This window comes from Passer domesticus, chromosome 7 (assembly GCF_036417665.1).
Source record: "Passer domesticus isolate bPasDom1 chromosome 7, bPasDom1.hap1, whole genome shotgun sequence".
Classification (NCBI taxonomy): domain Eukaryota; kingdom Metazoa; phylum Chordata; class Aves; order Passeriformes; family Passeridae; genus Passer; species Passer domesticus.
In genome coordinates, this window is record NC_087480.1 from 18,522,663 (window position 1) to 18,536,733 (window position 14,071).

Here is a 14,071-nt window from a genome sequence, read left to right on the forward strand (position 1 = left end):
GCTTCCATTTAGGACTCGGTTGGTTTTGCAAGGGAAGGAGGGCTTGGAGCAGTAGTAGGGTTGGGAAGGAGGGGGAGAGGGGTCTGTGGGACCCCTTGGGTCATGTAGGATCTGATAACCCAGTGAGGGACAACAGGGACCTTGGGAAGGCTGCAGGCACAGGATGCCAGAGGTGGTTTGGGGACTTTTTGGAATTTTGAAGAGATAAGGTGAGGGTGGTTGGGGTAGGGTCAGTGCTGCTGACACCCACCCGCCCTCCGAGTTCCAAAGAACTCCTGAAAGGAAACCAGGACATATCCTGGTCCTTTGGGAGTTTTCACTGAGCCATGCTGGGTCACTTTGTCATGCTGGAACCCACAGCAGTGGGAATGTTCACCTGAACCCATGTTAATTCAGCAGATGAGGGAGAGATTGTGTGGTGTAAACCAGCAGAGATACACAGGAGACCAAAGGAGGAAGGGATTATAGCACTTCAGGAATTGGTGCTGTGTCAGGGAAAGAACCTGGTGCTGGGTATTTACTGAAACTCTGCACAAAAGGAACAAAAAGACCTCACAGAAGGCCCATGTCACTTCCTGCTGGGTGGGTCACATGAAAAATGGGGTATGGGAATGGAGGTGCTCACATGGGGAATCCCCCATGACAAGTGATCACCTGAGTGAACAAAGGAATGCCAGTTAGGTCTCTGAATTTGGGGTGGGACCATGAGAACTGCACAGAGCCAAGGCAGAGAGATGGTCAAAGAATCTTCTTCTGCATCAGGATGTGAGAACATGAGGCTCCTCAGAGGTGCCTGGGCTTTGAAGGGACCTCAGTGACTGTTCCACAGCTGCTGGGACAGATGAACCTTTCTCGGGACAACTGTCCCAACCCTGACATCCATCTCGTGGCCAGAGCAGAAGAATTTGCTGAAATTCCAGGGTTTTGCTATCTAGAGCAAGATAATAATATGAGTGAGATCTCTGCGTGTTTTCCAGGAAGGAATGAAAAGTTCTCACAAGGACTGCCAATGCTGACCCTTTAACACGAGATTTTCACTCAAGGTATTTATTGGAGCTGATGAACTGGATGTTCAGGGCAGACCTCCCCATCCAGCCCCACACGACCTCCTGCCCTGACTGCTCTGTTATTCCCTGGGATCTGCTGGCACTGGGATCATCAGTCCAACCATCTGGACTTGGTTTCTTTATTCACTTCCAAAACATCAGTGAGCTTCCATGTCTGCTCTTTCCTTATCCTTTCCTTATTCCTCATTTCTTTTGCCATTTCTAATTCCTACAAGAGAATCTGTGCTTCCAGTTAGGACTCGGTTGGTTTTGCAAGGGAAGGAAGGCCTGGAGCAATTGTTGGGTTGGGAAGGAGGGGGAGAGGGGTAGCATCCATGGGAATGGAGCAGGGGAATCCAGTGATCCCATAAACCCACCAGGGTCTGCCCGAGGATGCAGCTCCCACAGACCCTTTCCTCTCTCAGCCCCAGCTGGCAGAAAGAGGGGATGGAAATCTTCAAATCAGAGCAGAAGCAGAAAGGAAGAACATGGTGGAGCCACAACTGGATTTAATTAATCCCATTAATTGTTGTTAAGTCTCAAAAACTTGATTTCCAGAAAGCTGTTTTTTCCCCCATGATTTTGTACATAATCCATCTATTCCCCAGGGAGATAAATTCTCTGCTGCTGTTCCACAGCAGGCAGCTCCAGGAGCACCAAGAGTCACAACGAGGGAGGTGCACAGCAAAGGACAAAGTGCCCAGGGCCAGGTTGGACACTGGGGCTTGGAGCAACTTGGGATAGTGGAAGATGTCCCTGCCATGGCAAGGGGTGGAATGAGATGAGCTTTGAGGTCCTCTCCAACCCCAGACAGTCTGGGGGATTCTGGGATTTGACAGCTATTTTTTGCTTTGGTTCAGGGCCCCGTTGCTGTCAGCCAGCCATCTCTAAGTCCAGCGTTCCCTCTGGCAGGAATGTGGGGACTCCAGGATGGGCCCACACCAGGCTGCTTAGCTGGGCACCACAGCTCAGCCCCTCTCAGCTGTTAAATCCCAGTGGGGCAGCTGAAAACCTGGTCCAGGATTTTGGACTATGGTGTTTCTCTGCTGTTGATAGAGCTGATTATCTGGTGATTTTGCAGGAATAACCCCGGGCTGCTGCCGGGAAAGGGAGGAGCAGCAGGAAGAATGGAAGAGGTGAGTGTGACAAGAACCCACTGCAGGCCGTGTTTGCAGAAGCTGTGCCCTCAACCGTGCCACAATCACTGGGCCTGGCTTTGACTGAAGACAACCCAATCAAGATTTTCCTCCACCCCATCCTCCATCCCAAGGCCCAGGCACACTTTGACTCTTCAGGAGAAGGAACCCAAGAGGAGAGTCATAAAACCATAGAACCGATGAGGTTGGAGAAGATCTCCGAGATCGTTGGTTCGGATGTTCCCATCCCCCCCGAGCTCCCAGTTCCTGCAAGTTACAAGTGGCCAAGGGAGATTGCTGCCCATGTCCCAAGGCTTCTGCTGGGCTGGTGTGGCCCCAGCCGTGGTTGGGAAGCCGCCCTTCCCCTCGGAAGCGCTCTGCCCACCCCACCAGCACGTCCCGGGCCATGGCACTGAGTCAGTTCCTGTCCCCATGGCACTGCTCTATTCTCGAAGGGTGAGCTGGCTTTTTCCTGCCACTGGAAAATACACTTCTTTTACATCCTTATTTAATCTTTTTTCCATTGACACGGATGTCTAGACTCCACAAAGGGCAGAAGGTAGGTGGGACAGCCCTTCTTCCCGGGCTGTTTCCAACCCCAGTGGGATTGCAGAGTTGGCTGGGTCACAAAGAGCCCCATTCATGAGGTTGTTTTGTCTCCCAGGGTGACCTTTCAGGCCTAAAGATCTCCAAGACATTGACAATGCAACCAAAATTGGTTTCAGAGTCTCTTCTGGTTTTCCTCCTCCTGTGGTGGAGGTCTGAGCACCTCACACCCCCTTCTGTCCCTCTTATCCAGAACATGGGAGCGATTCCTTCCCCTTGAGCAGGACAGAAGGGCTCAGTGAGGCTCTCCCTCCAGGAGCCTGGACAAACTTCTTTGACCATAACCTCCAGTTTTAGTGATGAAAATACTCTTGTTGATAGCCCAAAACAGATCTGATCTGTGATTTTTCAGCACATGTACTCCAATATTCAAATGTTTATCTCAGCCCTTTCTGACTGGATTTGCCACTTAAAACAGCAACTTTTTTCTTCTCTCCACTTCTCTTCAAAAATGTTTTGCTTCCACTTAAATGCTGAGAAACTGTAGAAATAGTAGAAATATTTTTTTGCCTTGATTTAAGTGAAAGATCCCATTTAAATCCCCTTTTCCCTGAGCTGTTCCTTTCTGGTTTGCTGGTACACAGGAGAGCTGTGGGTGGGGTAAAATCACGCCTGAAATGAAACCTCTCCCTGTCTCACTTCAACAAAGTGAGAAATGCTTCCCCCAGTGTCCCAAAATTGAAACCAACATTTCCTGCGAATAAAAACAAAAAAAATATGGAGACAAAGATGAAAAATGGATCCAGATGAAGCATCAAGTGAGGAACACATTTTCTTCAGCCACTTTTAATTTGTGCTACACTAAAATAGCATTATTTGCAGCACAGGGCAGCAGCACCCCGGTATATTTAAGCCAGGGCAGTTTTCCCTCACCAAAAGGTTTTGTGATGTCTCAGCACCTCTCCAAATTCGCATTTCTCACCACATTCCCTCAGATTTTTGGTGTTTTTCTAGTGATTAAGGGGTGAAATTCAGCCTTGGCATTTTTGAACTGGTACCAGGAGCTGCTGTGAGGAGTTATCTTCTCTCTCCCGCCTCTTCCCCACCGTGGAAGTGTCACAATTTCATTTCCTCCTGAGATCCTGCATGGTGAGGAACACCAACATCCAGAACCCATTGCCCCACAAGGTTTTGTCACAACTGCACAGCCCCGTGTGAGATCTGTTTATTGAAAATATTTTATTGCTTCCTAAAAACCAGTTTTAATAAACTCCAAGGTGATACAGGAAGTAGATCAGCAAAATTATTGAACACACTTAATTCTCTGGAATTTTCTCTGCAGGAAGAGAGCCAGCTCTGTGAGGACAAGTTGAGGAGACCCCATTTTGGCAGAGTTCATGGAGGTTGAGCTCCTCCAACTGCACCATTTTTATCCTCAAATTCCAGCACAGCTTCAGGTGAAATCAATGATCAATGGATTGGTTTCAGCTGGAGTTTGATCAGCACCTTGCACCTGAGTCAGGTAAGAATAAGACCAGCAGTTTTTGGAGATGAAACAAGCCATAACTGCAGTGTTTGCCAAGGAAAACTCCTCACGAAGGTTTGAGACTCCTTCCCAACTCCTCCTGCTCAGCAGCCACCACTCCACACTGCCTGTCCTTCCTAAAGGTCCACATCCTCCCACTGCTGCACTCCAGGAGCCATCCCACCACGTCCCAGTGATGCCAGAAAGGTCATGGGTCAGTAGGTTTCCAACTCCTTCTCTGTATTTCAGGAGCTTGCAGACAAGCTGGGCCCCTGGAGAAGACTGCCTGGAGTGGCTGGAATTCCTTCCTCTGTTCCTATGTAATTTGCACTCTGGAGGAAACATGCCATGAGATGGCAAGGGTTGGGTTGTAAAGCAAGAGACCAGCTCCTGGCATCCTCAAACACATGGAGATTGCCCTCCTGAAATTCCTAACATGGGAAGGGAGGGTCTTCCCTAAAGCTCCAGCACCTTTAAGGATATAATATTGGAGTCTTCCAGTTGGGAATTCCACCCTGACACTGAGTGTGGAATACAGAAATGGCACCTCAGGTCACAGCATTTGTTTGGAGTGTTGAGTTCTCCCAACAGAGGCAAGACCTCCCAAGAGGGATCAAACACGGGCGAGCTCCCTTCTGGAGAGAGCACGGCAGGAGACACCCCCAGCTCCCAGCCCAGACACTGCCAAGTCCATTGGATCCACCAGCAAAGCACCTGGACACATCTCCCCTCCTCCTTCCCCATGTGGTGTGGCACTTGGGGACACGGGTCAGCGGTGGCATTGGCAGAGCTGGGGGGTTGGCTGGACTCAAGGATTGGAGAGGTCTTTTCCCACCTAAAGGATTCTTTGTGATTCAAGTTTCATGCAGTGTTTTTCCCCCACCAGGTAATTCTGCACCGCTTCGCCTCACTCCACGCCCCAAACCCAAGGAATTCCCTCCCGGTGTCAGGGATAAAGCTCTGTAACTCCAGGGCCAGCCTATCACCAAAGGAAAGCCTCCTTTGGCCGTGACTGATCTCCAGGGAAAGCTGGCAGTGTCCCCAGGGGAAGATGTTCCTGCTGGGTGCCGTGGTTTGCCAGGCAGCGCCGCACGGGGATATTTGAGCAGTGTCCATAGGAAGACCAATGAGGCACCCCTGCAGCTGGGAAGCCTCTCCCATTCCCCAGTTTGGCTGAAATGGCGTTTCCCAGCAGCCGGTGTCCCAGAGAGCACGGAGCTGGGCAGTCAGAAGCGGGTGTGATGCTCGGGATCGGGATCCGACCCCGGCTCCACCAAGGCAGCTCTGCCCACCCCGTTGGGCACAGCATGGCCACAACTCTGGAGCTCCTCCCAGCCTTTTGTGGGGCAAGGGCCACTGCTAGGGACCATCAGGTGTTTCTTCTGCACCTGCTCCAGGATCTGCAGCACCTGGAATGAGTAGACACAGGTGGGAGTCGGTTAGGAATTAAGGGAGAGCACTGATTTCTTCTCCAGCTGTTGAAATAATTAAACAATCATGAAATAATAGGTTGGAAGTGACCCTTAAAGGTCCCGCTGGTCAGAGACACCTTCCACAAGATCTTATCTTTCAAGTGTCTGGCTCAGTTTTGGGATGACACAAATAATTTCCGTGCTCAGAGGTCTCTGGGATGGGTGAAGGTGGAGAGCCTGCCCCATAGAGGTCCATGACCTTGGATCTCAGAGCCCTTTCCATGGATGAATCAGCCCCACCTTGCCCATTCCCCAGCTCCACAGAGGTGCTCCAGTGCTCCAGAGCAGGATCAGGACAGAAGCATGGAGCTCTGCTCTTGTCCCTCACACCAGCCTGGGATAACTCTTCGTGCTATCACAGACTTCTTGGTCTCCTTACTGAATTAGGAAGCCCCAGGTTGAAACTCATTCAATGGAGGAAGGGAATGGAAATTAAATCCAGCTGAATTTCACCTGAGACTTGGGGATGATGCCGACGCGGAAGAATCCAATGCTCCCACTGTCGATCTTGGTGCAGTCCACCACGGTGGAGGCAATGTTCTCTGGAGAAGGCCCACCACAAAGAACTGCATCCACCTAAAACCAGCAGATTTTCTCACCAAATTCCCCTTGGAAAGGGGGAGTTTTGCCTCCCGACAGTAAATAATTCTCATCAAAGGCAATGCTGCTCCTTCCTGCCCCACCGCAGTGACACCAGTGCTAGATTTGGAGTGAATGAACCTCAAAGCAAGGACAGGGAGGGCTCTGCACGGTGCAGGTCAGCACAGCACAGCTTTACAGCAGCTGAGGAGCTCTGGAGAAGTCCCAAATGTGTTTTGATTTTTGAGCAGTTAGAAGTGTGAGATTTGCACCACCTCTTGTTTAAAGCTGCCACGATGACACAAAATATAAAACCCCCAGAATTCAGCAGTGAAATCTTAGAATCACGGAATCATCCAGAGTTGGAAGGATCCATAGGCACCATCAATCCAGCCCCTGGCTCTGCACAGGACACCCAAACAATTCCACCCTTCCAGACTCTCCTGGAGCTCTGGCAGCCTCGGGGCCATGCCCACTCACTAGGGAGCCCAGGCAGTGCCCAGCACCCTTTGAGGGAAGAACCTGTCCTGATCTCCCACCTAAACCAATGAAAGGCCATGGCCATAGCACTTCCATGAAAGTCCTACCAGCCAGGAATATCTTGGAGCTTGGCACCAGTTTTAGCCCAGCCCCAGCCTTAGATGGGAATCCCTGAGTTCCCACAGCCCAGTGCCAGCTGGAGCCCTGGCACACCAGGCGATAGGATTTGCTTGTTTGTAAGCAAGAATGAATTTTTTATTGCTCCCATCATCCTGTGTTAGAATATGAACCCATTCACTTTGCCAAGCCATAACTACACTGTGTAAAGCAGAAGAGTTTTGGTTTCACACCAAAATCTTCTTTCTCTTTGACATCAGCATGAGGCACATCCATGAGATTTTTTAAATTAGAGGGTTTCCCAGATTCCTGATACCATCTATTGATTTGTCTTCTGGAAACAAAGTGGTTGCACCTTCCCATCCCCACGTCTTTTGGTTACCTTATCTCCCAGCTTGGCATATACTTGGTTGTGGTGGGTCGTGTCAGCCTCTCCTGTTGGGTTGGCTGATGTGACCACAATGGGGCCAACCTGGTGACAGAAAAATGGGAGTCAAAGCTCTGAGTAGGACTTTTGGGATAAAACAGGTAACTTGAGCTCTGAACTTCATCTGTGACTCTGAAGAGAGCTCAGTGTGGCTCACCCACACTGGCACCTTTTTTGCAAGCAACCACAGCCCCACCAAACTGCATTTGCGTGACCAGTGCTGACAAATTTGGGTTTAGTTGTGATGGCAATGAAATGACATCTTGCTTCCCAGCAATAGCACTTGCCTAGACCTAGAACTCTCAGGGTATCACAGCTCCTGTGGCCACTTTCTGCACCTTCTGAAGTTATTTCAGCCTCAGAGAAGTCCCTGCTTCCAACAGTGTTCTACCTTGGAAATGAAACTGTGTCTGTTAAGGGCATTCTCCTGATTTCCTGACGTGGTGGTACCTCCTTTGCCCTTTTTGCTGCCATGAAGTCCCCCCTGCAGGCCCCAGCCCTTCTCAGAGAAGGGGTCAGGTCACCGGGGCGGAGGTGCCCAGACTCACCAGGTCGATGAGGTGTGTGGTGACAGAGCAGTCGGGAATGCGGATGGCCACACTCTGAGGGGTCCCAACGTACTTGGCAGAGTCCTTCATTCCCAGGAAATCCACCCATTCACCTGCACCAAGCAGAGTCACTCAGGACTTAGAGGTTTACACAACAAGTTGTAACAGGAATATCCCTACGGAACATGTGGCGTTGCAGAGGTTCACAGTTTTGGGAATTCCAAAGCTTTCCAGAGAGCTTGGAATTAACAGCATTTCCTCACCTCTGGGAATGACCAAGCTAATGGGAGATGGCCAGGCAGCCTCCATGAAGTCCCAGAGGAGGGGAGTAAACAAATGTTTGGCAGGCTCCAGTTGCTTTAGGCTGGAAATCCAGAGGGACATGGGGCGATCCTGAGCCTGGCGCTTGGACCTGGAACAAGGGAAGAAAAGGTGATGCTGAAAGTAAGAAGAGGATTTAAATCCAAGGAAAGGAAATTGTTGGAGAGGTCTAGAGCTAAGAGAAGGTGTGCAGGCTGTGTCCCGGGTCACCAGTCTGGCAACCCAGTCAGGTCTGGAGAAGAAGTAGGACTGTTCAACAACTGACTGGATGGGAAGGAACTTTAATGGCTACTCCCAATCAGGAATGTCTATTTCCAAATCAAGGCTTTAACTTCTTGTGTACTGATGGGTAAAGCCCCAACAGCCCAAGTCCTGAGGAAACCCCACCAATATGAGGGGCTCCAGCTTACAGCAAGAGTCTGTTGTCACCAGAGGAGTTTTGTTGTGGCAACACATACCTCCAAGTAAGAACAATAACCCCCTGCCCCATTTGCCACTGGTCTGGGTTTCTTGTGGTGTTCAAGTCACCCAGCTCCATCAGCCTTCAGTGTCCCAGAACACAACCACAGCTCAATTCCCTCCTTTCTTCACCTGGATCTTCTCCCCCCAATGCTGTTCCCACCGAGGCTGAGCTGCCTTGCTCTCAGCAGGAGCTGTAGCCAGCACTCAGCAGCAGCTCCGAGTTCCAGAAGGTTCCTGAGCCCAGCCCAGGAGCCAGGACTCACCGGTGAGCTTTCTCCACGGCGTCAGGCCGGCTGCAGGCGGCCACCAGCACGTACACGGTGTCCGTGGGGATGCCACAGGTGCCACCGTTCCTCAGGATATCTGTGGGCACAGGACCAGGGCACGAGCCCTTGAGTGACAGGGGAGGGGTGTAATTCCCATGACATTCCCACACAATGTGGTGCTCTCCTCTCCTTGTCCCACTCTGGCAGTGCATTTTCCCAGCATTCCTCCAAGGGGGTACCTGGCATTTAGGGGGGTTCTGGGCTGGAGTGGAGAGGGCAAGGACAAAGCATTGGCTCTGCTCTCTCTCTGCAAAGCTTTGGGTGGTATTGGAGGATTCCTGGGTCTCAGGGCAGATGAGGACACAGGGAAATGATGCAGGAGACATAGCAGGGAATTTGCTGCTCTACTCAGCTCATTACTTCTGCAACTTGGCCCATGTTATCAAAATATCACCACATCATCCAAGTTTCCACATCAAGGCCAGGTTGGACGGGGATTGGAGCAACCTGGTCTAGTGGAAGGTGTCCCTGCCCATGGAACAAGATGGGCTCTAAGGTCCTTTCCCACTCAAACCAGTCTGTGGTTCTCTGATTGGGATAACGTCCTTTTAAGAGTGTTCTGCTACAAATCCTCCCAGAATTTCCCCTCCATCTGCACATCCTGCCCTCTGTTTTCCCCTTACCTGCAATTCTCTTGACTGAGGAAGCTTTCCTGGCAGGCAGGTGGAGGCACTTGGTCGTTCCTGCCCCGACACCACTGAGCCGCACCATGGGCCTCCCCATGGGCAAGCAGCAGCCCTCAAAGGTGCTGCTGGCCAGGGCAGCCAGGAAGCAGTAAAAGCTGACCAGCCCAAAGATGAGGGTGGCAGCGATGTCGTATCCAGTGGGAAGAGCATGGATGGCATCCAGCAGGAAGCTGACAGCGACGAGCATGAACGTGAGGGAGTAGAAGAACCAGGCCATGTTTAAGAAGAGTGAGCAGAAGACAATGAAGCTGTTGAAGAGCATGAAGGAAATGATGCCCACGGCTGCGTGGAAGCTTCTGGCAGTGCCACAGAGGTCACCGTACCTTGTCAGGCCCCAGATGATCCACATGACAGAGTAGAGGATGAAGGCACTGCTCTCCAGGGTTTTACCCCGGGCAAAGGCCACTGAGCCACCAAGGAGCTTCAGGATCCCACCAGCTACCACCACCCATGGAATGACAACAGTGGCAAGAGGAGCCTGGGGGTCTCCTGTGGCTGTTAGAGCAAAAGAAGCCAGGACACTGCAGGCATAGGTAAGGACTTCTGCATCGGCGTACTTGGAATAGCCCAGGTAGGGAGCGTGAAGGTCTGGCCCCTCCCGGAGCTTCAGGAGGCTGCTGCGAGCAAGGAGGGCCTTCACAGCACCCTTCCCTGTTGGGATCTTGGTCCTGGCCCTCACATTGTACAGGTGAATCAGAGCCACCAAGGCTGAGGCCACAAAAATAGCCACGGCCACGCCTTGGGGGCCACCTGCAAAAAAACCCCTGGGGCTGCAAGCCAAGGCAATGCAGTAGGTGACAAAAACCAGCAAGTACAGGCCATCCACAGGGCTCTGAAGGGAGAGGAAAAGAGCCAAGATGGCAAAAAGAATGGAGAAAACCACCAGGAATGGGGTGGGGAGAGACGGCTCCTCTGGCTGCCAGGTGGGGTACAGGAGGCAGTAACCTGCAGCGAATTTGAGGATGGAAGTGAAGCCAAAGGCTGTGGCCATGAGAACGTCCATGGCACGGTAGGACAGCACACAGATGCCAATCTGGTAGGTGCCAGCTGCCCACAGCCAGGGCACGTGGCCCAGGAAGAGTCTGTGGGTGACCCCCAGGAGCCTGCAGCAGAAGACACTGGCTGACAGCATGTTCAGGAGCAGCCCGGGGGCTGCAAAGGGGTTGGTGCTGCCCCGGCCCTGCTCCTGCGCCTTTTTCTCAGCGAGATCCGTGCCAGGGAGGGCAAGGTTCCCTTTGCTCAGGAGGCAGAGGATCCTCCCCAGAGCAAAGTAGCCCCCGAGCAAGCAGACACTGAGGTGGCTGCACGCCACGGCCGAGGGCCCGAGCGAGGAGCTGCAGTGCAGGGCCACCTCGTGGGCACTGGCCAGGGACACGGCGGCAGCCACCAGCCCCAGGAGGGGCTCTCCGCAGAGGAAGCCCACCACGGCCAGCAGGAGCAGGGCCAGGGCGAAGGTGGCCAGGCCTGGCAGCAGGGCATCGCGGGCATCCCCCGGGCCCGACAGCACTCCCTGCCCTGCCAGGATGAGGATCACTCCATAGCCACTCCAGAGGGCTGACAGGGTCAGGCACAGCGACACCAGCAGGGAGGCGTTCCTGAGGCTCCTCCGGATCCCTGCGGAACAAATGGAGACAGGGCTGTGGTTTTGGACAGCAGGGTGTGGGAAGCGGGAGCTAGGAAAGGGGGGAAGCAGGATCACCACGGGGCAAGGATCAGCACAGGTCCTGCCTGATGGTGGATTTGTCCTGGAGAAAAGGATGCTCAGGGGAACCTTATCCCGCTCTACAACTACCTGGAAGGAGGTTGTAGTGAGGGGTCAGGCTCTTCTCCCAGGGAACAAGAGTCAGGACAAGAGGAAATGGCCTCAAGTTGTGCCAGGGGAGGTTTAGATTGAGTATCAGGGAAAATTTCTCATGGGAAGAGTTGTCCAGCCCTGGCACAGCTGCCCAGGGCAGTGGTGGACTCCCCATCCCTGGAAGTGTTTAGAGACAGACAGATGTGGCACCTGAGGACATGGCTTAATGGTGACCATGGTGGTGGTGCTGGTTGATGGATTTGACAATCTTCAAGCTCTTTTCCAACCTGAACAATTCTGTGATTTGACGATTCTGTGATTTCATGTTGCTATGAGTTACAAAGGATAAATAATTCAACATTCATTCTAGAAAGTGTGGGTTATGTCCTAGGCAGTGATATTTTTCTCTCAGATAAGTAGAGGCACTGTCTCTTGGCATTTACCCATGGACATTTCAATCCATGCCTGCTGAAAGCACTCTCAGAAGCCTGGGAGAGACGTGTGTATTCAGTGTGTTAAAACTCCAAGATCCTGGTAGAGCATTTGTTTAAAACAAATTGCCTATAGTGGGAAAATTTGCTGTGCTGACACAGAGCCATGGAATGGTTTGGGTTGGGAGAGAACTCAAAGCGCATCCCATTCCACCCCTCCATGGGCAGGGACACCTTGCACTGTCCCAGGGCCCTCCAAGCCTCATCCAGCCTGGCCTTGGACACTTCCAGGGATCCAGGGGCAGTCCCATCTGCTCTGGACAGCACACTCCTCTGGGAGAAGGGATGAGTGGTCCAGCGAGGCTGCCGTGGTGTGTGTCCTGTTTTGAGCTGGATGTGCAAAGAGCTGGATGTGCAAAGCCATGGGAGGGAGGCTCGGGGGCTGGCAGCCCCAGTCTTACCTGCATAGGCCAGGAGAGCTGACACAACCAGCAGCAGGACCCCGAGAGCCGTGCTGGGGATCAGCGGGGTCGCTCGGGGAGAGCTGTAGAAATGCACGGCCAGCAGGAGAGATCCTGTGGGACATGGAGGAGGGAAGCACACAGAGCCTGTAAACCCGGCCCAAAAACCAGGGGAGGATCAGGATGGACAGAGCAGGGAATAGAGGGAAAATAACAGTGCAAGATCTGCAAATAGGAAAGCCTAAGGAGCTGGGGGAGTGTGACTCAGTTGTGCCCAAGGTCTCACTGCTTTCTGGGTGCCTGGTTTGAAAAAGTTGGGGATTAGTCACTTGGGGTTGCCAAGAGAGGATGTGGTGCCCCATCCCATCAAGGTCATGTTGGATATTGGGGCTTGGAGCAGCTGTGTCGAGGGGAAGGTGTCCCTGCCCATGGCAGAGAATGGAACTGGATCATCTTTAAGGTCCCTTCCAAACCATTCTGGGAATGTATGAAAGAGTCAGAAAGTGCTCCCTTGTTGCCAGATAAAGGTAAAAATCCACAATTCCAGTTATACAGAAGGCAGACCGACACACACACCCTGCAGCTGATTGCTCCCGCCTTGTACTGATGGAAAACCAGCTGAAAAAATCTGGGAAGGTGGAACACAAAGGAGGAGCAAGGGAAAGGGAGTGAACACAGAAAACAGAGCTGCAGGGAGAAGGGCTGGAAAAGGAAAGGGGAGGAAACTGCATCCAAACCGAGATGATTTACTACAGTGACTATGAAAAAGTTTGGATTTGCTTCCCACCCATGGTGGAACGAGTACAAAACTTCAGGCCAGCCCTTGGAAGCCAACACAAATATTTTGTTGGCCGCCGAAGCAGGCGCAGGGATCTCCGGATAGGAAAGCTCACCCCAGGCAGAGAAGCCTGCGGATAAACAGCCTCCTTAGCCCCCTCGGAAAAGGAGGGTGTCCCGGAAAGCTCGTCCCAAGCCCGTGTCCCGTGCCAGGATGCCAGGAGCGGTCCCTACCTGCGGAAATGCCCAGGAGCCCGATGCAGGAATGCAGTGACTCAGCCCCGCTGTCGCCCATCCCTGCGCGCCGCAGCCCCGGCCGAGGGCTGCACTGCTGCCTCTCTTTCCTCCCATGCTCTTTATAACCAAACCATCGCCGCTGCCGCCGGTCCTCCCTGCTCTCCACCCCTTTTCCCTACAAACCTCTTCTGTTCCTGCTCTTCTCTGCATGCGGGAGGAAATGCAAATGAAGTTCTGGCTGCAGTAAATTTGGGGCTGTGAGTCAGCGTGGGCTGCTGGTAGCTCCCTCCAGGGGCCTCTTAATTTTACTGTTGATTAACCCTTGTTCAAAAAGACACTTGAAAAATAAGGCTAAAAGTTTATTGCTGTTGCTGCCTTTTTTTTTTTTTTTTTTTTTTTTTTTTTTTTTTTTTTTTTTGCTCCTGCCAGTGAGGAAATTACACTGGTTAAAATGAAGGTTTTTGCAAGCATCCACCTTGATGGAGCAAACAAGCCCTCTGCAAGCCCAGCAGCTCCTTGGGGACCACTTGTTTCTCCTCACGCTGGCCACGGGCCTGCTGTTTGTCCCTGTCTCAGCTCTGAATGCCTGGCACCAGCCCCCTGAGCTGGGCAAACCCAGGGCAGACTCAGTGCCATTCCCTTAAAGGGGACTTCTGTCCATCTGTCACTCCACATCCAGCTCCTCCAGCCCAGGGGAGC

General features: G+C 52.3%; 1 protein-coding gene across 1 annotated transcript; it reads right to left on the bottom strand.

Annotated features, from left to right (window-relative positions):
* Nucleotides 1-3,938: 3,938 nt before the first annotated feature.
* LOC135304646 (uncharacterized) lies at nucleotides 3,939-13,597 on the bottom strand. Its single transcript, XM_064427271.1, has 9 exons — nucleotides 13,370-13,597; nucleotides 12,359-12,472; nucleotides 9,609-11,285; nucleotides 8,923-9,022; nucleotides 8,140-8,288; nucleotides 7,877-7,989; nucleotides 7,284-7,373; nucleotides 6,179-6,301; nucleotides 3,939-5,662 (listed from the first exon to the last, which is right to left on the bottom strand). Exons 1-9 carry the CDS (start codon nucleotides 13,428-13,430, stop codon nucleotides 5,480-5,482), a joined length of 2,610 nt encoding a protein of 869 aa, XP_064283341.1. The 5' UTR covers nucleotides 13,431-13,597; the 3' UTR covers nucleotides 3,939-5,479.
* Between the last annotated feature and the right edge of the window lie 474 nt (nucleotides 13,598-14,071).